A 22,683-nucleotide genomic window follows, 5' to 3' on the forward strand; every position below is an offset into this window, starting at 1 on the left:
AGTGAAAAAATCAGGAGCTCAGCGAGAGAGAGAGAAAACTCATCAAAACTGTTGCCTTACCCCGTTTTATAGTAGAATGCGGTATGATCCCGCGATATGATCTCGCCATTAATGGTGTAGACAATTGAGGAGTTGTCAAATCACCGGGGGCTATCAAATCATCGTGGGTTGTAAAGTCATTGGAATTAATCTATGTCCTTGGCAGAACAATGCCCTATGACGGTCGTACAGTATGTCCTTGGCAGGACAACAGCCCATAGCGGTTGTACGGTGTTTGGACGGGCTGGCCGACTATATGTCGGTATTTGATTGCCGGGACGTCGGATGGTAATTTGGAAACACTGTCGGTTGATCTGGTGCCTTGTGGAAGTCGGATGTCGGCTGCCACCCCCGACAGTGAGTCGGTGATATAGGTTCGGCCGGTTGGAAACAGTATTGGCCTATTTGGCCGGCATACCTTTGGCCGGATATCGTTGGCAGTCATTGTCGGAGTCGTCTGTCCGTCCGGTGGGTAGAGTCGGGCGTCGGTCGGACCGTTTCGAGGATAAGTCGGCATATAGGGGTCAGCCGGTATATCCCAACATGAAGCATATATTTTAGCATGATGCTTCAACCCCATCTACATTTCGCAAGGTAAATGCACCTACCATTTTTTAAAAAAAACTTAGTGGAGATTTATGCCATTGTTAGCATTACTCTAAGATTGGATATTCCTTTGGTCAAGGGAAGGATATTTTCTTATGGAAGGTCAAGTATTTTAGGAAATTATGGAAGGTCAAGTTAATCCCATGCTTTGGTTGTAATCCCCTCCTCGGTTGGGAGTAATGCTAGTTGAAAACAAGTCCCCCACGGAGGTTTCCTCTATTTAATTATTCCTTGCAACCTCAGTGTAATAGGTGGATTATTGCTTTAGGATCCTTGTCCAAAGAGTCAAGAGAGGAATGCATCAATTGTCCTGGATTGTTCAGCTTTTACACAGTCTTTTATCAATCATTTGTTTCTTCTCCATGCTTATGTTCATGATCTTTTTTTTTTTTTGGTGCAACTTCAATGATAATAAGATTCCCAAGTGTTTAGCATTCTATTTTATAGATATAGGCAATTAAAATGTATGGGCCTTCTCTCACAATCTCTAAATTCATATATATCATATTTAATATCATTAGATCAGTCTATCTCTTGTGTCACAATTGCACTTTCAAATTAGATTTCATTGCTTCTAATATTAGTAGGCTAGTACCACAAAATTTTATATAACTGTCTATCATGCAAGACAGATAGAAGTCTGCAGACATTATTGAGTAAAATTCAATGAGTTCATCTTAATCAAGTTTCCCTGGTTTCAATAAATTATTATGTAATTAACTGAACAAATACGAGCCCATAAGGAGGGTACCAACTAGCGCAGCAGAGTCGTTGAAGGTTGGATATCAATAGCTAGCGTTTATTCCTACCCTCAACTCTAAATTTTGCCGGAAAGTAGCTCTCATGCAATTACCAGTCCTTTTTCATCTTTCTCAGAGCTTGTGTGAAAAGTTTTAGTGGTGATTCCAAGCAATCTGCTACTTAACTCCTTTTAAATTGGTAATTCAGTAGAGTTTTGCTATGGTGTGTGTGTAAAATATTTTGATGGACAAGAATAAATAAATAGTTCAAAGAGAAGATAACGCTATAGAGAGATATGAAGAAGAGTAGTAGGATTGTTTGAATATGCTGAGATATATGACCGGAGTGGGCAATGTGAAGGAGACAGCAAGGTAGGAGGTTGTTGTTGGTGTTTAATTAGATGTTTCAGGTTGCATCTTTCACATGAAAGAATGATTTACGTTCTTTCACGACATCAATGGTTGGATGGCGCAATTAGCCACTTCTAGATCTGTGCAGGCTGGAGGAGAGAAGATGTTGTGATGCTTGAAGAGTCATGCATCTGCTTTGAGAGCTATGTAAGGGACAATCTAATGGTTGACATCATGAAAGAAAATCAATCATTCTTTTGCACGAACGATGCGACACAAACCCTTAACTAAAAGGTTATGAGAAGCCTTTGTGAGGAAGAGTGGCATATGTGCAAAAACAAACGAAAAAGGCTAGAGCAGCATGAGGGGGAGAAAGTAACGAAGTAGAGATTAGAGAGGAAAGAAGAAAAAAAAAATGGTGCATGTGGGGCTATGAGACGATTCAAAAAGACCATCACTTAATAGCTATTTAGGAAATCTAGCAGGATTGAATTGAATTCCCGTTGGATTCATGGATTAGACAATCCGGACCCATATCAACCCAATACACCTCTCGTCCAAAAGGCAAAAACATCTGCACGGATTTTTTTTTTTTTTTTTACTCATCGGCGGGATATTTTAGAAAGCAATTAGAAGAATATGGCTAAGCAAGCCAACAAAGTCAATTCCCGCATTAAAAGAACACAAGTAAATGCTGTTTTTAGAAAATTAGAGGCAACAGAGATATTTTAGATTCAAATGATGTGGGTAAGAATATATTTATGTTACTGTTAATAGCCCCCAAACCTGTTGTATTGGCCCAATCTAATGAAAAATTGGTGAGGTTAGTACCCTGTAGAACACTTTGATAAAGTGTAAATGTTACCTGAAATGTATGCTTTTGAGGCACCAAATTCCAGTTGAATTTGATTAAAAGTATGTTATAATTTTTAACTAATAAAATATATCATCATACTATTTTTGCTTATTTTACAAGAGTGTAGATTCTTTGTGGTACGTAGTTTGCACCATACCAGCACTCGATGGCTGCAATCAAGAGATGGACGGCCATCAAATAAGGTCATCTTATATGTCATACATGACGCATCTTCTTTGATGGTTAGCTTTTGAGTGCTGCTAAGTATTCTGCAGTGCAAATAATATATTATAGAGGATCTTGGGTTATTCTACATCTCCTCGGATCTTTTACTTAGGTTTTTATCTATTTTTTATCTATGGAAATAAAGAAGTGCACCAATCAAAAGGAGCAGTTTAATTGAGAGTCGTATGTATCATTGGAAGATCTTGATATATCACAACCATGCATGCTACTATACCACATGCATGCACCAAGCATTTACCTATTGTTAGAGTTTTGGAGGGAAAAATCAAAATTTTTCTTTCCTCCAAAGGAGTTTGCTCGAAAATCTCTTGAAATTAATCTCACATTAGAAAAAGATAAAATTATCAATGCATTTGTAAACCATCTTTTCTTACCCACCTTTGCTTGGAGGGCATTGGGTGGATTTTATATTTCACGTGCATGTAACGGCCCGATCCAGCCCGACTTGACTCACATGCGCAAAATGATATTTAATTATTTTATCTTTTTTAATCATATTTTATTTTATCTTTTATTTTATTATATTTTATTTTTAAGTATTTCTTAGACAGACATATTTCATTTTGATCGATCGCTTCTCATCATGGTCAATCAGTCAAAACATCCCTTTGTTTGTGTCTTCCCATGGTTGGAAGATCTATCAATCCTCTCCACGATTGTGCTCCAAGAGTAGATATCGCGATCATATTTTAAGATAAAATTTTTGATAAATACCAGCACGAGGTTCAAAAATTTGCATTAAAACAGTGATCACATATTTTCGAATTTTTTTCTTCATTTCCATTATAATTTAACAAGTCAATCCAATCAGGCTCTTGATCAGATAATTTTTTTTATCTTATCTTTATTATATAGTTTGGATAAATCTGAAGTTCATTAAAACTATTATTTAAACACTTCTATATTGGATAAAATTCTCATTTTAGAAGGATTCTTTTAATACTCTTAGGTAAATTTTTATGATTTCTATATTCTAATTTTTCACAAATCAGATACTAGATTGTAGTGTTATAAATTTATCCATTTTTCTAAAATATTAACAATCATAGTTACACCGAAATTTTATATCATAAAAATGAAAATTTTAAGCCTAGTATTATTTTTTCTGGATTTCTGATTTTTGTTTTGAAAACAGAGAGTCCTAATAAACTTTAACTTCTATTAGTAGTTTTATTTTTTATATTTTAATTTATTCAAAATATTGAATTACCAAAATATCATTCATTCTTTTATTGTTCTAAAGACTGATTACTAGCATCTATTTATGGGTCTTTTGTGAACATATTCTGTAAACTCTATTTGTAGCTCTATTGAAACCCTTCTAAATTAAATTGCTCATAATTTTAATTGCACATCAATGGGTGTCAAGGAAGCTATGACCCCTAAATCTAAAAAGTTTAATGACCATGGGTTCCTGAGATATTAGAAATAGCTTGAGACTTGGTTAATCATATTAGACCTCATTACTATCATTAGAAAAAGACCACCTTATAATATTTTTTTATCTTTATCTAGGTCAAGATCTTCTACTAGATCAACTAATTTCTTAGACACATCTAGAGCCGATAAATTAGCTAAAAAAATTAAATTTTATTGTCGATTTAAATTTCTTAGTTTTCTTTCTGATGATCTAAATTAAATCTATAGAAAATATCAAACTGCTAAAGACTATGGATTGCCCTAAAAGATGCCTATAGTAGAGATAATGAGGGAGCCATGAGATTTATCATTAATGACTTTAGTAACTTTAAGATGGTAAACAATATCCCTATTAATGACCAAATCTATCATTTCCGAATTTAGTCCAACAAATTCATAGAGGAGGCTCGATATTAGATGAGAACTATCAAGTCTCTTATCTAATTAACAAACTCCCACTATCATGAAATAATTTTGGACGTAATTTTAGAAGAATCCAAGTCAATCTTATCCTCAAATCAGTAATTCAAGCTATTAGAATAGAAGACCAATACCGAATTAGAGAATTGAAGGAAAATCAATGGAAAGACAAGATAAACCTAACCGAATCTCAAAACCTAGAACAAAAACCTAAGGGTCTGAATCATTATGGCTTGAACTAGACCTTTAAACCTAAGAACTTCAAAATTAAGATTAAGACAAAAAATGGTAGATTCCAGAATAAGCCTAATCCCAATTTTCAAACCATAGGAATCAAGAAACCTATTGATGGAAAGTTTTACTTTATTTGTGGCTGAGATAACCATCTTACACATTAATACTTTTATTGGAAGAAGAAAAAGATTGTGACAAAAAATAAAAAGAGCCAACCTCAATCCAAACCTATGGTTAATATGGTAGAAGGAAAACCATCCACCTTTAGGTCGGTATCCTTTATCTCATTAGTTAATTTTATCTATGAAATCAATGATTGGTGGTTAGACTTTGGTGTCAATATCCATATTTGTACTGATAGAGCATCCTCTATCTCTTATCAAGTCTTAAGTAGAGGAAGTATGATCATGAAAAATGAAATAATTATCAATATTTTGGACTGGAGAAATATCGACCTAAGATTTACCTCAGAAAAAGATATTATCCTTCGAGACGTGCAACATATTTCAAACATCAGAAGAAACCTTATCAATGGAACTTTATCAATATAATTAGGATATAAAATTGTATTAGAGTCTAAGAAGGTTATAATTTCTAAAGATGATATATTTATCAGAAAAAGATTTGTATCTGAGGAATAATTCAAACTCAATATAATTTTTTCTTTAGTTAATGAAAATTTTTTTTAATTAATTTTATTAAATTTTGAATCTTGTAATGTTTGACATAGTAGACTCGATATATGAATTTCAAATCCACTCAAAAGATATTTAATCTTAATTTTATTTTTAAATTCAAGATTGATCATAAATCTAAAAATGAAATCGGAGCTCAATTCAAATAAATAAGAAAATCTTTCAAATCCATCTCTCATCAAGATACTCAACTCCTTGAACTAATTCATACTGATGTTTATGACTCTTGTAAACATCCAACTCGTAAAAATAGTCGTTATTTTATAATTTTTATAGATGACTTCTCTAAATATTGTTACTCCTATCTCCTAAAGATCAAGGATGAAGTCTTCAATAAGTTTAAGGGTTTCAAAGCTAAGGCTGGAAATCAAACTAAAAAGAAAATCAAAATTTTAAGATTTGATCATGGAGGAGAGTATACTACAAATGAATTTACTATATTTTATAAAGAATATAATGTAATTCATGAATTTACTACTCCTTAATCTCCTCAATCTAATCGTGTTATTGAACAGAAGAATAGAATTTTTTTTTTAGATATAGTTAATGCCATGATCATTAGTTATGATTTTTTGAAAAATTTATGGAGTGAAGCTTTTTTGACTTCTACTTTTATTCTTAATGGAATTCACTCAAAGGATAAAAAAAAGAGTCCCTATAAGTATTGAGAGAGATATGCATCAAAGTTGAGTTATTTTCGAGTCTGGAGGTGCTTAGCTAAGATTATTGTTGTTGAATCTAAGAGAAATAAAATTGATTCTAAAATTATTGATTTTATCTTTATTTTTTATTCCCTTAATGGTAATAGCTAACATTTTCTTATTATTCATTTGGATTTTTTTAATATATCTGTTAATACTATAATTGAATCTAGAGATATAATTTTCTTTGAAAATATATTTCCTTTTAAGACTCAAATCCCTAGACTTACACTTAATAATAACTCTTGTTCCTTACCTAGTTCATCTTCAATCTCTAGTCTTCTGATCTCTTTGACCATTCTATCCAACTCTTGAAAAACTCTAATCAACCTATAAATCAAGAAAGATATGCTCAAATCATTGGAATGCTAATCAAATTTTTTTATTTTTTATTTTATTATATTTTATTTTTTAACATATTTCTCAGACGAATGTATCTCTCTTTGATTGGTCGTTTTCCATCATGATCAACCAATCAAAGCATCCCTTTGTTAGTCTATATAAGATTGTTCGAATGGTCTGGGATACTAAATAAAGCAACGTATTTCTTTTCTCTTCTCTCTCTCCTACTTCATCTCTTTAGTGTTAAAATACTCTTCTACTTCTATTAATTTATTGAGTTTTGAAAAATCTGTCAATCCTCTCTATGATTATGCTCTAAGAGCAGATATCTCAATTGTATCTTGGGATAGAATTTTTTATAAACACCAGCATGAGAGTCAAAATTTGTCTTAGAACAGTGATCACATACTTTTGGATTTTCTCCTCTATTTTCATCAAAATTTAAAAAGCCAATCTAACTAAGCTCTCGATAAGTCAAATTTTTTTATCTTATCCTTATCATATAATTTAGATAAATCTAAAATTTATCAAAACTATTATTTAAACACTTCTTTATTTGATAAAACTTTCATTTCAGAAGGATTCTTCTAGCACTTTAAGGCAAATTTTTATGATCTGTATGCTTCAATTTTTCATAAATCAGATATTAGATTATAGCATTTTAAATTTGACCATCTTTCTAAAATATTGATAATCATAGTTACACTAAAATTTTATATCATAAAAAGAGAAATTTTAAGCCTAGAAATTTTTTTGGATTTGAATTTTTTTTTGGATTTCTGATTTCTATTTTGAAAATAGGGAGTTCTAATAGACTTTAACTTCTATTAGTAGTTTCATTTTTCATATTTTAATTCAGTCAAAATATTGAATTACCAAAATAGTATTTATTCTTTTATTATTCTAAAGGCTGATTATTAGCATCTATTTATGGGTTTATTGTGAACTCTAAGAGTCCTAATATTCTGTAAACTCTATTTTTAGCTCTATTCAAACCTTCTAAATTAAATTGCTCATAATTTTCATTGTACATCATTGGGCACCGAGGAAGCTATGACTCTTAAATTTGAAAAGTTTAATAGCCATGAGTTCTTTAGGTGGCACGAACAACTTGAGGTCTAGTTAATCACATTAGGCCTCATCATTGTCATTGAAAAAAGGCCATCTTATTATGTTTTCTTATCCGCATCTAGGTCAAAATCTTCTACCTGATCAACCAATTCCTCAGACACCTCTAGAATCAATCAATCATCAGAAGAAATTGAATTTCATTATAGATTTAGAATTCTTAGTTGTCTTTCTGATGATCTATATTAAATCTATAGAAAATATCAAATTGCTAAGGAACTATAGATTGTGCTAAAAGATACCTACAGTAGAGATAATGAGGAGGCCATGAGATTTATCATTAGTGACTTAGCAACTTTAAGATGGTAGACAATATCCCTATTAATGATCAAATCCATCATTTCCAAAATTTGATCCAAGAGATTCATAGAGGGGGCTCGACATCAGATGAGAACTATCAAGTCTCTTATCTAATTAAGAAACTCCCACCATCATGAAATAATTTTGGATGTAATCTTACAAGAACCCAAACAACCTTATCCTCATATCAGTAATTTAAGCTATTAGAATAGAAAACCAATACCAAATTAGAGAATTGAAGAAAAATCAATTGAAAGCCAAGGTCAACTTAACTGAATCTCAAAATCTAGAACAAAAATTTAAGGGTCTAAACCATTATGGCTTGAACCAGACCTTTAAACCTAAGAGCTTCAAAATCAAGATTAAGAAAAAAAGAGGTAGATTCTAGAATAAGCCTAAGTCCAATTCTCAAAACATAGGAATCAAGGAACCTATTAATAGGAGGTTTTGCTTTGTTTGTGACCGAAACAATCATCTTGCACATTAATACTTCTATCAAAAGAAGAAAAAGATTGTGACAATGAAAAAGAAGAACCAACCTCAATCCAAAACCTATGATTAATATAGCAGAAGATGGACCATCCACTTTTAGGTCAGTATCCTTCACCCCTTTAATTAACTTTACTCGTAAAACTATTGATTGGTGGTTAGACTCTGATGTCAATATCCATGTTTATACTGATAGAGCATTCTTTTCCTCTTATCAGGATTCAAGTAGAGAAAATATGATCATAAAAAATAGAATAGCCGTCAACATTTTGGATAAAGAAAATATCAACCTAATATTTACCTCAGGAAAAAGTATTACTTTCAAGACATGCAACATGTTCTAGACATCGAAAGAAAACTCATCAGTGGATCCTTATTAGTACAATTAAGATATAAAATTATATTGAGTCCAATAAGATAGTAATTTCTAAAGGTGATATATTTAGTAAGAAAGAATTTGTATCTAAGGGATGGTTCAAACTCAATATAATTTTTTTCAATAAATAAAAATTTTTCTTTAAATTCTTCTCCATCAATCTTATTAAATTCTAAATCTTGTGGTATTTGATGCGGTAGACTAAGACATGTGAATTTCAAAATCCATTCAAAAAATGTTCAATCTTAATCTTATTCCTAAATTCAAGATTGTTCATAAATCTAAATGTGAGATCTGTACTCAATCCAAATAAATTAGAAAATTTTTTAAATCCATCTCTCATTAAGATACTCAACTCTTTGAACTAATGCATACTAATATTTGTAACTCTTGTGAAAATCCAAGTCATAGAGATAGTCATTATTTTGTGACTTTTATAGATGACTTCTCCAAATATTATTATTTTTATCTTCTGAAGATCAAGGATGAAGTCCTCAATAAATTTAAGATCTTCAAAGCTGAGGCTAAAGGTCAAACTGAAAAGAAGATCAAAATTCTAAAGTCTGATCATGACGAAGAGTACATTTCAAATGAATTTGTTACATTCTGCAAAGAACATGGTATAATTCATGAAGTTATTATTCCTTATTTTTCTCAATCCATTGGTGTTACTGGATGGAAGAACAGAACTTTTTTGGATATGGTTAATATCATGATCATTAATCCTAGTATTCTAAAAAACTTATGGAGAGAAACTCTTTTGACTACTACTTTCATTCTTAATAGAATTCCATCAGATGATAAAAAAAAAATCCTTATGAGTATTAGCAGGGACATACATCAAAGTTGAGTTACTTCTAAATGGGGGGTACTTAGCTAAGGTTATTGTTCCTAAATCCAAGAGAAATAAAATTGATTCTAAAACTATTAATTTTATCTTTGTTTGTTATTCCTTTGACATTGTTTTCTTATTATTCATTTTGATTTTTTTGATATATTTGTTAACACTATAATCAAATCTAGAGATATAATTATTTTTTAAAAATATATTTTCTTTCAAGACTTAAATCCCTAGATGTACATTTAATTTTTCAAGACTTAAATCCCTAGATCTACATTTAATTATAACTTTTGCTCCTTACCTACTTCATCTTCAATCTCTAATCCTCTGATTCCTTTGATCCTTCTATCCAACTCTCGAAGAGCTCAAATCAACCTATAAATCAAAAAAGATATGTTCAAATCCTTGGATTTCTAGTGTCTCTCTCTAATCATACTAAACCTAATATTGCTTATGCTATTTTAAAACTTAGTCAATATACTAATAATCCTAGTAGGATTCATTGGATTGCTCTTAAAAGAGTATTTAGGTATCTTAAAGGTACTATTATATATCATCTTAAATTTGTTGGCTATCCAGATGTATTAGAAGGGTACAATGATGCTAACTAAATTTTTGACTCATGATGTTAAATCTACCTCTAGCTATGTATTCCTTCTTGATGGTAGTTTTGTTTCTTGAAAATCTACTGAGCAAACTATTCTAACTAGAAGTACAATGAAAGCTAAACTGATTGCTTTTAATTCTATCTGCTCTAAAGTCGAATGGCTTAAAGATTTTTTATTTCAAATTTATTTAATTTCATCTCCTATTCCTCCTATTTCAATCTATTATGATTCTAAAATTATAATAGATTTTTACAAAAAAAAACTTATAAATTCAAAGACAAAGTAGACATATAAAAATAAGATAAAAGTCTATAAAAAAAAAAATCATGGCATTATTTCTTTGTCTTATGTACAAACTGAAAATAATCTTACAGATTGTCTTACTAAAGACCTAAACAGGACCAAGGTCCTAAAATCATCGAGAGGATGGGACTTAGCCTATAATGGACCCTCCAGCAGTAGGAATACAATCTCTGTGATAGGTGATCTCTTGAAGAAGATTTAATGTAGTAATAATAAGCTGATTGGTTGGTCAGAGAGCACATATCTTTTATATATCTATAGAAGTCTTCACTCCAATCCATCCCTATGTTGATCAGTGCTCCCATGCAGATATTAAGGAAGAGTATAGCTCTGAATGAGTTCTGAAGAGATAATCTACTTGAGATGTGAATCTACATACATCCCTAGAGGGCTCATTTATATGAGAGCTACTGTATATGACCACAGTTAAGGGACATGGATAAATTCTAGGTGCTCTCACAAACAACAAGATACTCGCATACAGCCAATAATGCACCATCTCACGATAGATTTTTCTATATCATATATGTGATAGTTAAAGTCTGGATCAAAAAAATATAGTCCAAGACCTGATTTATTCTAAAGATGGAAACTATCTACACTAAGTGAGGTGAAAATATTTTACCCATTGTATAGTATAAATACTTAGCAATAAAGTTTCAATTATTTTGATCTTAAAACAATCATTATTATTAGTTTTAAAATTTTGAATTTTAAAAGGGACTGTTAGAGTTTTGTAGAAAAAACTCAAAAAAAAAAATTCTTCCAAAGATCCCTAGAAGTTGTATCTTGAGTTTAGTCTCACATTGAAAAGGGACAAAATTATTAATGTATTTATAAACCATCTTTCCTTACCCATCTTTACTTGAAGGGCTCTAAGGGATGTGAATTTTATATTGCACACATGTACGCCAGCCCGACCTAGCTTGGCTCGACTCAACACGCGGGATGATATCTAATTATTTTATTTTTTTATCATATTTTATTTTATCTTTGATTTTATCATATTTTATTTTTTAACATATTTTTCGGATAGATATATCTCCCTTTGATCGGTCGTCTTCCATCGTGGTCACCCAGTCAAAGCGTCTCTTTATTCGCATCTTCTCATAGTCTTTATAAGACTATGAGTTCGGATGATATGGAATACTGAATAAAGCAATGCATTTTTTTTCTTAAGCCTTCTTTTTCTCTTACTTCATCTTTCTAGTGTTCAAACACTCTTCTGCTTCTGTTTGTTTATTGAGTGTTGGAAGATCTGTCAATTATCTTCATAATCATGCTCTAAGAATGGGTATCCTAATCATATTTTAGGATAAAATTTTCGATAAACACCGATACGAGAGTAGAATATTTGTACAGTGATAAGATGCTTTCGAATTTTTTTTCTTTATTTACATCGTACTTTAACGAGCCAATCCAATCAGCCACTCGATAAGTTAAATTTTTTTTATCTTATCTCTATAATATAGCTTAGATAAATCTAAAATTTATCAAAACTATTATTTAAAGACGTCTCTATTTGATAAAACTCTGATTTCATAAGGATTCATCTAAGACCCATTACCAACTGCAGATATATCTACCATAAGTTCATTCCATGCTGTGATCCAACGGGCTGGAGCATACGGAAACTAATTTGGACTCCTCGCAATTCCCATTTCACCCGCACAAGATTCCAAGACCTCCAATCCGCATCTCCATACGTTTCAACAAAGCGGCTGTGGAATCCCACACCAGATCTTGCAAAATAATACTTCACCTCGACCATGACACCTGGGCCAGTCATTGCCACCAAATACAGAAGCCCCACCCTTAGATACTTTCAAAGCCTTTGACTTCCAGCTTTGCTGCACCCCAAGACTTGTTCGGTATATAGATATAACACCAACATCTATTTCCTCCCACAACTTCCCTTCTTTAAACTTGAAAGTGGAATTAGAGGAGAAGGGAAGGAGATCATACCTCCCATGGCTTCTTCTCCTGTTTGTCCTCCCTTCTGGTATTCAGCGAAGTACTACTCTTTGTCAAGCGATGGGCAGTGCGTGAGGCAAAGCAGCTTTTTCGAAGGGAAAGCAATCCTCAATCAAGGCGTTGGCTACTCCATCATCTTAGGATTTGGAGCCTTCTTTGCTGTCTTCACTTCTTTCTTGGTATGTCTCTCAATTCACCTCCATATTATTTGATGAAGAGATAGACCTAGGAGGTTTGGTTTTTTTTTTTTTTTTTTGGTGAATATCCTCCTGTTTTATTGCCTGTTGGTCATGTAGCCCACCATGGCCCAAAAAGGCCTAAAACAGTTGGCAGTCAAAGCCTTTTTTTTTTAAATTTTTTATGTTGCTACATGAGATTCTAATGAGGCAGTCCATGAACTTCACCAGAAAGAAGAAGAAGAAGTTTCCATTTTTTTATCATTGACTGTTGTATGTGTTAGAGTTTGGGTAATGTGGCACATGATTAACATTTGTACCTTCTAGCATCTCCACAATTTTATGTCAGGTACTTTGGAATCCAATACTATTTGATCACATAAAGCTGGAGTGCTTCCTATTACTTTTTCTCAGTAATTATGACATTTATTCTTAAAATAGGAAAGTGGTGAATCCACTGTAACTTAAAGTTGTAGGATTTCCAATGCTTTTTTTTTTTTTGGCCCTCTGATGGAAGATGATATTTTAATCAAGAGGACATCCTATTATGAAATGTCAACAATAAAATTGAAGGAATCATCCCTTCAAGTTCGAAAATCCTTGATAAAACTTCCATGCTTTGTCAATTTATGTGCCGTGGTATTGCCCCATTTTTTGACATGAGTAGACTTTTGGACATGAGTAGACATGGATGAAAGGTTTTTTTAGGTAACTTAATGAAGCCTACATCCAAGGAGTCCTGGTGTTGAATGTGCAGTGATTTCACAATGTCCATCGAGTCCTACGAATTTGGTCACAATTAAGTAATTAAATGTAAGACCTCTGTCCTTGAGGAAGATTGGACTCGTATTTTTCTGATTCAGTTTGTACACATGGTATGACATGCAGTTTAGTTATCCATCTTGAAGTTCTGAAGACCTATATATCAAATTCATGAGTATCCTTTGCATGATATCCCACTTCTTGGGGAGAAGCATCTCTATAGTGTTTAGTACATTCTAGATGCTCACGACATGCTCGTGAAAAATACAGACTGAAATTCATTTTATATTTTTGGTTGAATTAATTGAATTTGGAAATCTTCAAATCATCTATTGAGGTCTATTCACCAGTTTTCAGCATTCAAAGACATGTCTTAGAAGTTACACCAGTTTTATATTGTTTAAACTACTAGGTGTGGCTAGAGAAGAGGTATGTTGGAGCCCGTCACACATCTGAGTGGTTCAATACTGCCGGCAGAAATGTCAAGACCGGTCTCATTGCCAGCGTCATTGTATCACAGGTTATGAACCATTCCTCTGTTGTTACATGTTACTTTCTTTGACAAGTCCCTCATAGATTTTTCTGAAATTCGGTGTTCCAGTGGACGTGGGCTGCCACCATCTTGCAAAGTTCCAATGTTGCATGGGAGTATGGAGTCAGCGGTCCTTTCTGGTATGCAAGTGGTGCAACTATCCAGGTCAAAGTTTGATAGATCTCTCAATTGTTAGACTCATGTAGTTAAAGCATTTTTAAGCCTCATCATAGACAACATACATGCCATTCTGCAGGTACTTCTGTTCGGTGTCATGGCCATTGAAATCAAAAGAAAGGCACCCCAAGCACATACTATTTGTGAGATTGTAAGAGCACGGTGAGTTACGGTGTATATAACTGCTCTAGTTAGAGCTTAGAAGCTTGCAATATCCTTTGGAGGTGTAACTGTAGTTTATCTTGGTACAGATGGGGAACTGCTGCACATGTTGTGTTTCTCATATTCTGCTTCATGACAAATATCATAGTGACTGCGATGCTGCTGCTTGGTGGCTCTGCAGTTGTAAATGCACTTACTGGTGTGAATATCTATGCTGCGAGCTTTCTGATCCCTCTTGGTGTGATAATCTATACATTAGCTGGAGGTTTGAAGGCCACCTTCTTGGCGAGTTACATACATTCAGTAATAGGTATGTTGATTAATGCTAGCATGGTCATTGGCTATGGTCTATGGATTTGATGTTATTTGCTCAGTGCAGTTGATTCTGTGACTAGCTCCAAGTGTTGGCTTTTTCTTTTTTCTTTTTTTTTTTTTTTGCTGCATGAATAAAAAATCTCTGCTTTCTTTAGTGTGAAAATCTGATTTACGTGCCCATTGATCCCATTGCAATGACAACTACTGATTTGATGGAGGAAAAAGAAGAGTATAACAAAGACTATATCTAGAAAGTTTTGGTCATTAGAAGCTAGTAAGATCTAATACTAAGATCATAGCACCATCATCCTTTATGCGCTTTAATAAGATAAGTATACTTGAATGAACCGGCTTGGTTGATTGGGTAGGTGAAATGATGAATTAAAATAACCAAAATTTCAAAGATGAGATTAGAGGGGACATAGGGATGGCAGTGGGAAGAACAAGATGCCTGCAATGATCTTTAATTCTGTATCATGATTAAGGTTCAGCATATTCAGAACAGAACAAATTTTGATATTATGTTCTCATAGAAGTATTATGACATTTGCTCTTAAAGTATATTATTGTTGCTGTTGGTAAAGGAACAACTGAGATAAAGACGGATTCCTATTTTGAAAGAGAAGTGGATGAAATGCCTGAGACATTGTTCTATGCTAGGTTAGGATGAAAGACCTAAATGATCTTAGAAAGTGCAACTCCTTTGTGCTTCTTAACTCTAAGAACCTAAGACCTGAGAACAACAGTTGTGTTTCTTTTTTTTTTTTTTTCTGGTACATCAGAAAAATTATACCATTCTAGTATAAATAAGTAGTAAACAATGCTATAGTTTCTTTGTGTACGACAAGAATATTGAGCATGTTATGCTGCATTTCTGAAATTTCAGGTTTCCTAACATTTGATCTTATATCTTGTGCAGTGCATATTGTTCTGGTGATATTTGTTTACTTGGTTTATACTGCAAGTAGTGAAATTGGTAGCCCAAAAGTAATGTACAATCGTCTTGTGGAGGTGACCAGCAAATCAAGAATATGCCAAGATCCCATTTCACATGAAGGTCAAGCCTGTGGACCTGTAAGTGGGAATTACAAGGGTTCCTACTTGACCATGTTGAGTTCAGGTGGCCTTGTTTTTGGAATTATCAACATCATTGGAAACTTTGGCACTGTCTTTGTGGACAATGTAAGTTGTTATTGTATTTTTATTCTGTTGGTACATTTATGGGTTCACTCTACAACTCTTTTTATTACATTTTCATTCATGATGACCTTTGGTTTTTTAGCCTTTTGCTTTCTTATCAATGTCATCATTGCCCTATTTTTGTATTTTGTTCCTTTTTACACCAAAGGAAATTCTTCATTTTTATAGTTTTATTTTATACTTGGGCAGTTATTCAACTAGTATGGGGGTCAATGTCTTTTGCCAGCAAGCCATGAAATCTTGCTTAATCTTCTGTGGGAGCCTCATGTTGGATTGGGCTCCATAGATACCAAATATTGATGAAAAAGACTTGTCATTGTTGTGTTTTGAATTTTTAAGATTGTTGATGGTTTGAGATATTTGGTTTATTGGATTGGAAAAATATTTTAAACAATACTATATGAAGATCTAACCTTATTTGTTATTGCGCAGGGTTATTGGGTTAGCGCCATAGCTGCAAGGCCATCTTCAACCCACAAGGGATACTTGTTGGGTGGGCTTGTCTGGTTTGCAGTACCATTCTCTTTGGCAACATCGTTAGGTCTGGGCGCACTTGCTCTTGATCTTCCATTAACTGCAACTGAGGCTGGCAAAGGCCTTGTTCCTCCTGCTACAGCGACAGCCTTGATGGGAAAAGCAGGATCTGTCCTGCTTCTAACCATGCTGTTTATGTAAGTTGCCTGATATAACTTTTGTTTAGAATGCTTTTGACCATTGAATTATATGATATCAGTGTATCCATTATCCATATCCTTTGTTAATTGTTGAATATGAATGCAGATTCAGATATCCATTGGACGCTAAACGAATCTGTATTTGTTTAAATGGATATAAACATAGATTGAATATTAGCAATGCTGATATAAATGTAGATATCAATTGGATAGTATGGACCATGTAATCAAGCATAAAAGCTTGTCAACTTTCTTTTATTATTTTTCTAAAGCAAACAAATGATTGTACAAAGAACAAGAAAGAGATAACAGCATCCACTTAGTCACTTGACTCTTATAGTGGACCCTAATTGATCTGCCAAGTTACATGTTTTGGGTTAAAAGGATTACTTTAGAGGATGCAATCCACCAAAATAATAATCTCACATTTTGACATTTTTACTCGTTACTGTTTGGAGTTTATGAGAGTTATATGAGTCAAAATTGGGCTGACTGGATTCAGACATAGATAGAATATTTGTGTATTCATATCCACATCCTCTTTTCTTTGATGCATACAAACAAGGATATGGATGGTAAAATTCTTTTTGTACCTGAATAGAATCAGATATGGAAATGGATCCATCACAGGTAGAACCTGGTTCAGTTTCACCTGACTTCATGTCTCAATGAAAATAAAAACATACATTTTACCAACACAAAGGACCACTCTTTATCTTGTTTATAAGCATTAGATTTCCTACACAATCACTGAACTGATAGGGCAAACTCCCACATAATGAATGACTTCATCAGAATGTTTACTGATATCCTTAAGATGTCTATGGCAACAAAAGCTAGTTGACATTTCAACATCAGAATCTTAATTACTAGGAACAAGGAAAGCTTACCTCCTGCTTGCTGTTCCTTATGTCCTATCAAAATTAGGAACTAGTTTGTTGGCAAGATATGTAGTCAACCTAAGTGTTCTGTTTGATCTTGTTGGTAATTCATAGTACATCAGAACAAGGATAGTTTAAAGAAATTTAGAAAGAAAGATGTATGGATTGGGGTTAACCTCCAAATGGCATTATAACACCAGAATGTTCAATCATCCAAGATAAGTTGCCCCATATGGTGCTAAAACTCCTTACTATGTCCAAGTCAATTGGTTGGACTGCTCACTTTGTGTTGCAGTAATTGCTTGTTTCATACACGAGATGTTAGCCCCTTGACATTATAAAAATCCACACAAAATTTGTAGTGAATACTTGCATTTGAGCATGGAGAGATCTTGTACCATGAAAATGATGGACATTGAATGTAAATCAAAATAAGATGTAAAAATGACCAAGAGTGTAACAACGAGACTTATGCCACAATACTTCATGGAATTTCCAAGGAATTAATTAATTGTTCATTGCAGGGCTGTGACTTCTGCTGGCTCTGCTGAACTAATTGCAGTCTCTTCTTTGTGCACGTACGATATCTACCGGACCTATATAAATCCGGATGCCACTGGCAAGCAGATTCTCAAAGTTTCCAGGGGAGTTGTCCTTGGCTTTGGATGTTTCATGGGTGTTTTAGCCGTAATCTTGAACAAGGCTGGAGTTTCTCTTGGTTGGATGTATCTTGCCACGGGAGTAATAATAGGCTCGGCAGTCCTTCCTATAGCTTTCATGCTTCTGTGGAGAAAGGCAAATGCGTTTGGTGCTATTCTTGGAACAGTTACTGGCTGCATCCTAGGAATAATTACATGGTTAGCTGTAACAAGCATAGAATATGGCCATGTTAATCTTGATACTACCGGTCGGAATGCCCCCATGCTTGCTGGAAATCTAGTATCTATACTGACTGGAGGGTTTGTTCATGTAGTATGTAGTTCTCTGTGGCCCCAAAATTATAACTGGGAAACCACCAAGCAAATCACAACGGTGGAAAAGGTAAAGAGCCACTTGCCAGATGAAGAATTTAAGGAAGAAAAACTATTGAGGGCAAAGGCTTGGATTATCAAGTGGGGTGTGGCTTTTACTGTTATTATTGTGATATTGTGGCCGGTACTTTCACTTCCTGCTGGTAAAATTCAGTTACTTGGCTCTTTTGACCTTGTTTAATCTTAAAGATTTAATTCTATTAAAGGAGACATATTGACATAATGATTCACCATAAAGACTAATTTGTCAAAAATTGGTTAGCACAATATTACTGTAATCTGTAGGAATTCTCATAAAAATAGTCTTCCAGTTTTCTTGGAGACATCAATGTAATATGTATTAACTCCCTGTCAGATCATTCTAAATTCAGAAAGGCATTTGTTATCTAATTTTCTTGTCTATGAACCCTGCTAGGTAAATCAGAACTTAAGAAACATGTATTTGATGTAAAGTGGAAAATAAAGGATATCCATCGATGCAGTAGGTAACTTAAGTGGGTCACTATATAATAACGTTCTCTCTTTTTATACAGGAAAATTCAGTTTGGGCTACTTCACATTCTGGGCAGTCATTACAATAGCATGGGGTACTATTGCCTCTGCTGTGATCATCATCTTACCAGTTACGGAAAGCTGGGAAACGATCAAGAATATCTGCATTGGAATGTTCACAAATGACATACTTATGGAAAAGGTAGAGGAGATGAATTTCAGACTGCGTGCTATAATGGCGGTGATGCCTGAGGCCGAGCAAGCTTACCTGCTGGAGAAAGAGAAGGCCAAGAAACTTGAAGCACGGGAGGGAACGAGCACCAGTGTTCCAGCAAGTGTGATGGCATAAGCATAAGCTGCGACTGGAAGCTATTTTAAAGTTTATGCTTGTGCTTGCTTGTGCTGCAGAATTTATCAGCTACATATAGCAGAGCCGAATTCCAAAAGTGGAAAGTGCTTTTACTAGTTCCTATATATGGTGCGCAAATGTGAAATTCCTACAAAACTTTCAGCTCTTACTTTGTTGTAATATTTAGTCTGTGTTTATTTTTGTGCTGTTACTTATTCAGTGCATACTTTGTACATAGACCATGTCTACCATGGACTTCAGATATAATTCTGTTTCAGCACTAGATCTGATTGTTTTGTCCTGCTTGGCTGCAAATAGGTTGGCTGGTTGGCTTAGGTGATTTGCTTGATCCATCGCATCCCTGCTTGCTTGCAGGTCTAACGTAGCATGTAGATCAGATCAGATGTTGGCCAGCATTTGGACATCTAGTAATTGAATTGTGCCAACATGAAGTTTCTGAGTCAAAATGAATCAACTAACTTCTGGTTGGGTGTTTCTAGAGGAGGCCATATTCATTTGTAGTTGGAGATAAAACTAGCTACTACTGGACTATATCATGCATATGGTGGAATTGGATACATCCATTATGACTTTTTGATAGTTGGCTTTTCATGCAGGCTCCTCAAAACCAGCTGCAAGAACCCAGATATTATTATTAATGTCACAAATTGATCATATTCATCCCAGATTGTGCTGAACTGATTTAAACTGCATCAAATTGCAGTGAGCCATGTACCAGCATGCATTCGCTGAATCGAGAATTTAATTATCCACCTCACAATTCTGGGATATTCTGCTAATGTTCTAACATGATGCCTACTCTCTTCATTTACACACATGGTTATTTATCTTAGAAATGTACTCAGAGTGACCGCTTTTCCAACCATCTAGTCCCTTTCTATTAGTAAGACATTTTATTTTACGAAGTGAATATATTATGCGCATCATTTTATTTTGCAATCCTATGGCCCCCTAAAAAAAAAAAAAAAAATCCCAGGGCAAATGCCTCCACTCATCAATACGATGAAGAAATATAATGTTTATTATTAAAATGTCATAGCAATTGATAGAGCAACTTCAGAGGCTTCTCGTTATTTTGAAATTTAAAAAAAAAAAAAAATCTTATTGGGCTGTTATAATATAGTGCCCCATTATTTTTATGTGAATAGTGGGTTTAGAGGCAGGTTCTGTCGGCCATTTATCTAAGATAATTATATTTGGCTCCTAGTTAGGCTAGTGAGGTTCAAGTTAAATCAATTTGGGTTGGATTAAGTCATAGAATCAGATTAAGTTGATTTAGTCAGATCCAACCAAGGAAGATTTATTTTATCTTGCAATACTTTTCTACAGCAATTGCATGCATCTAGGAGGCCAAAGCTCATTGCTTAGATCTTAAACCATTATATGGGAGATTAGTTTTGATTGGTTTCTAACGAACACTAGATCACTTTGCCATAGTTCAAGGCATCTCACTATGTTGCAAAACCATCATGTCAAATTTAAGACCAATGATCATAGAATGCAAGGTACTAGATCAATTTTTTTATTTTTAGTGAAGTTTTGATAATTCTGAGTAAAATATTTGTTTATATTAGTGGATAATTGATATGCAAGATGGGACAAGTAGAATTTATAAGGAGATAATCTAAAATTATAACAAATTCGATGCACCAAATCATTGATATAAGATAATTATAGTTTAACTATATGTTCGGGTTGTTCTTGACAAAAGACCCTCAAAAAATACTTTATTTGTTTAATTTCGATCTAATGATCCCATGAAACTTTTCCTAAATTTCATCTTGGTAAACATGTTTAATATCTATTTATGTTATCTGTTACCTTATGGGGGTGTTTAATATGGAATAATCCTGACGAAATCACCATATTTGGTTGCACAATGGTGATCCTATATAGCAGCAATTTTAAATCACCCCTACTCCTCAAATTATCCTCTAATGCAGTGATGCAATATCTGTCTTCAAAATCAAAAATCTAAGATTATTCTCAGACAGTGATCTTGGATTGAAATATAAGAACAAAAATATTCTTTGATCTAGTAAAAAAATAGTATATCAATATACCGTTAATATATTATGTCAATATTATAGATATGATATTATATTATATTTGATATTATATATTATATTTATGAGATATATTATATTATAATATATTATTAATCATATAATTGTTATATTATGATTCAATGATAATTTTAAATTAAAATAAAGATATCTTATTATACTTTATATTTATAAAATAAAATTATTTAATATATTATTTCTGTTTGGATCATTTTTCCAATCAAAATAAATATTCATATTAATAAATAATATATTAAAAATATAAATAAAATATTAATTCCATAATAACAATTAATAAATTTTTATAGGATTAATAATTTATAGAACCAATAAATATATTTTTATAAAATATACTAATTATTAATATATTAACAAATATGATAATATTTAATTTATAATATATTATATACGATTAATAAATATATTTTATGAAATATTTTATGAATAATTTTGGTATTATATAATCAGTGATCTTAGATTTTTCAAAATACCAGATAATTTACTCATGGACATCCGAGGATCTTTAGTCACTAAACTATGACCTATCAAATGTAGTGATCTTAGATCATTGATGATCAAATCACCACAGGATCACTTTGGATATCCCATTTGGATCACCAAATGCTATCTATATTTCTTTACAACACATATAAAGGATTTGTTAAAGAAAAACCTTCATATTATCATAAGTGCAAATATTTATTTGGTTCGATTGTTCTCCAACTATCAAATTCATATATCCCAATATTGCTAATCATGGTGCTAGCTAGTATATAATATTTATACATTTTTTTTGGTAACATATAATATTTATATATTTAGAAGCTACAATCATACTACTTGAATTCGAATATGACACTCCAACTCAGTTAATTAAGATCCTCATTTCTAGCTTTACTTTTGATATCTAACTTGAATATAAATCTTGTTTTATTCCTTTTTGCAAAAAAAAAGAGAATATGCACATTATAAAAGGAAAATTAATCATGTAAAAATAACATGGTCCTCATTCTATATAATTTTCATTTAGTTTCTCACATTCCCAATTTATAGACGTAAACATTGATCACTAAGTTTCAACATATATGATGGTTTAATATCTCTAAATTAATAATGTATTTTCTTGGTCCTCTAAGAAAAAAGCCTTAGTTTTGCTGATGATCTTAGCGATGTGGGC

General features: G+C 32.9%; 1 protein-coding gene across 1 annotated transcript; it reads left to right on the forward strand.

Moving 5' to 3' along the window:
* The first annotated feature begins 12,560 nt into the window (after positions 1-12,560).
* Positions 12,561-19,702, forward strand: LOC105042534 (urea-proton symporter DUR3). The gene is made up of 9 exons (XM_010919794.4): positions 12,561-12,847; positions 14,019-14,126; positions 14,208-14,303; positions 14,395-14,477; positions 14,567-14,787; positions 15,712-15,974; positions 16,425-16,663; positions 18,072-18,721; positions 19,112-19,702. Exons 1-9 carry the CDS (start codon positions 12,665-12,667, stop codon positions 19,417-19,419), a joined length of 2,151 nt encoding a protein of 716 aa, XP_010918096.1. The 5' UTR covers positions 12,561-12,664; the 3' UTR covers positions 19,420-19,702.
* The last annotated feature ends 2,981 nt before the right edge of the window (positions 19,703-22,683 follow it).

The sequence above is a fragment of the Elaeis guineensis genome, chromosome 4 (genome assembly GCF_000442705.2).
Source record: "Elaeis guineensis isolate ETL-2024a chromosome 4, EG11, whole genome shotgun sequence".
Lineage (NCBI taxonomy): Eukaryota > Viridiplantae > Streptophyta > Magnoliopsida > Arecales > Arecaceae > Elaeis > Elaeis guineensis.

Excerpts from the sequence above, each read along its gene's own strand:
- LOC105042534 (XM_010919794.4), top strand. The coding sequence starts at position 12,665 with ATGGCTTCTTCTCCTGTTTGTCCTCCCTTCTGGTATTCAGCGAAGTAC. Across the intron at positions 14,478-14,566 it reads TGTGAGATTGTAAGAGCACG|ATGGGGAACTGCTGCACATG; the intron begins GTGAGTTACGGT and ends ATCTTGGTACAG. Across the intron at positions 14,788-15,711 it reads TTACATACATTCAGTAATAG|TGCATATTGTTCTGGTGATA; the intron begins GTATGTTGATTA and ends TATCTTGTGCAG.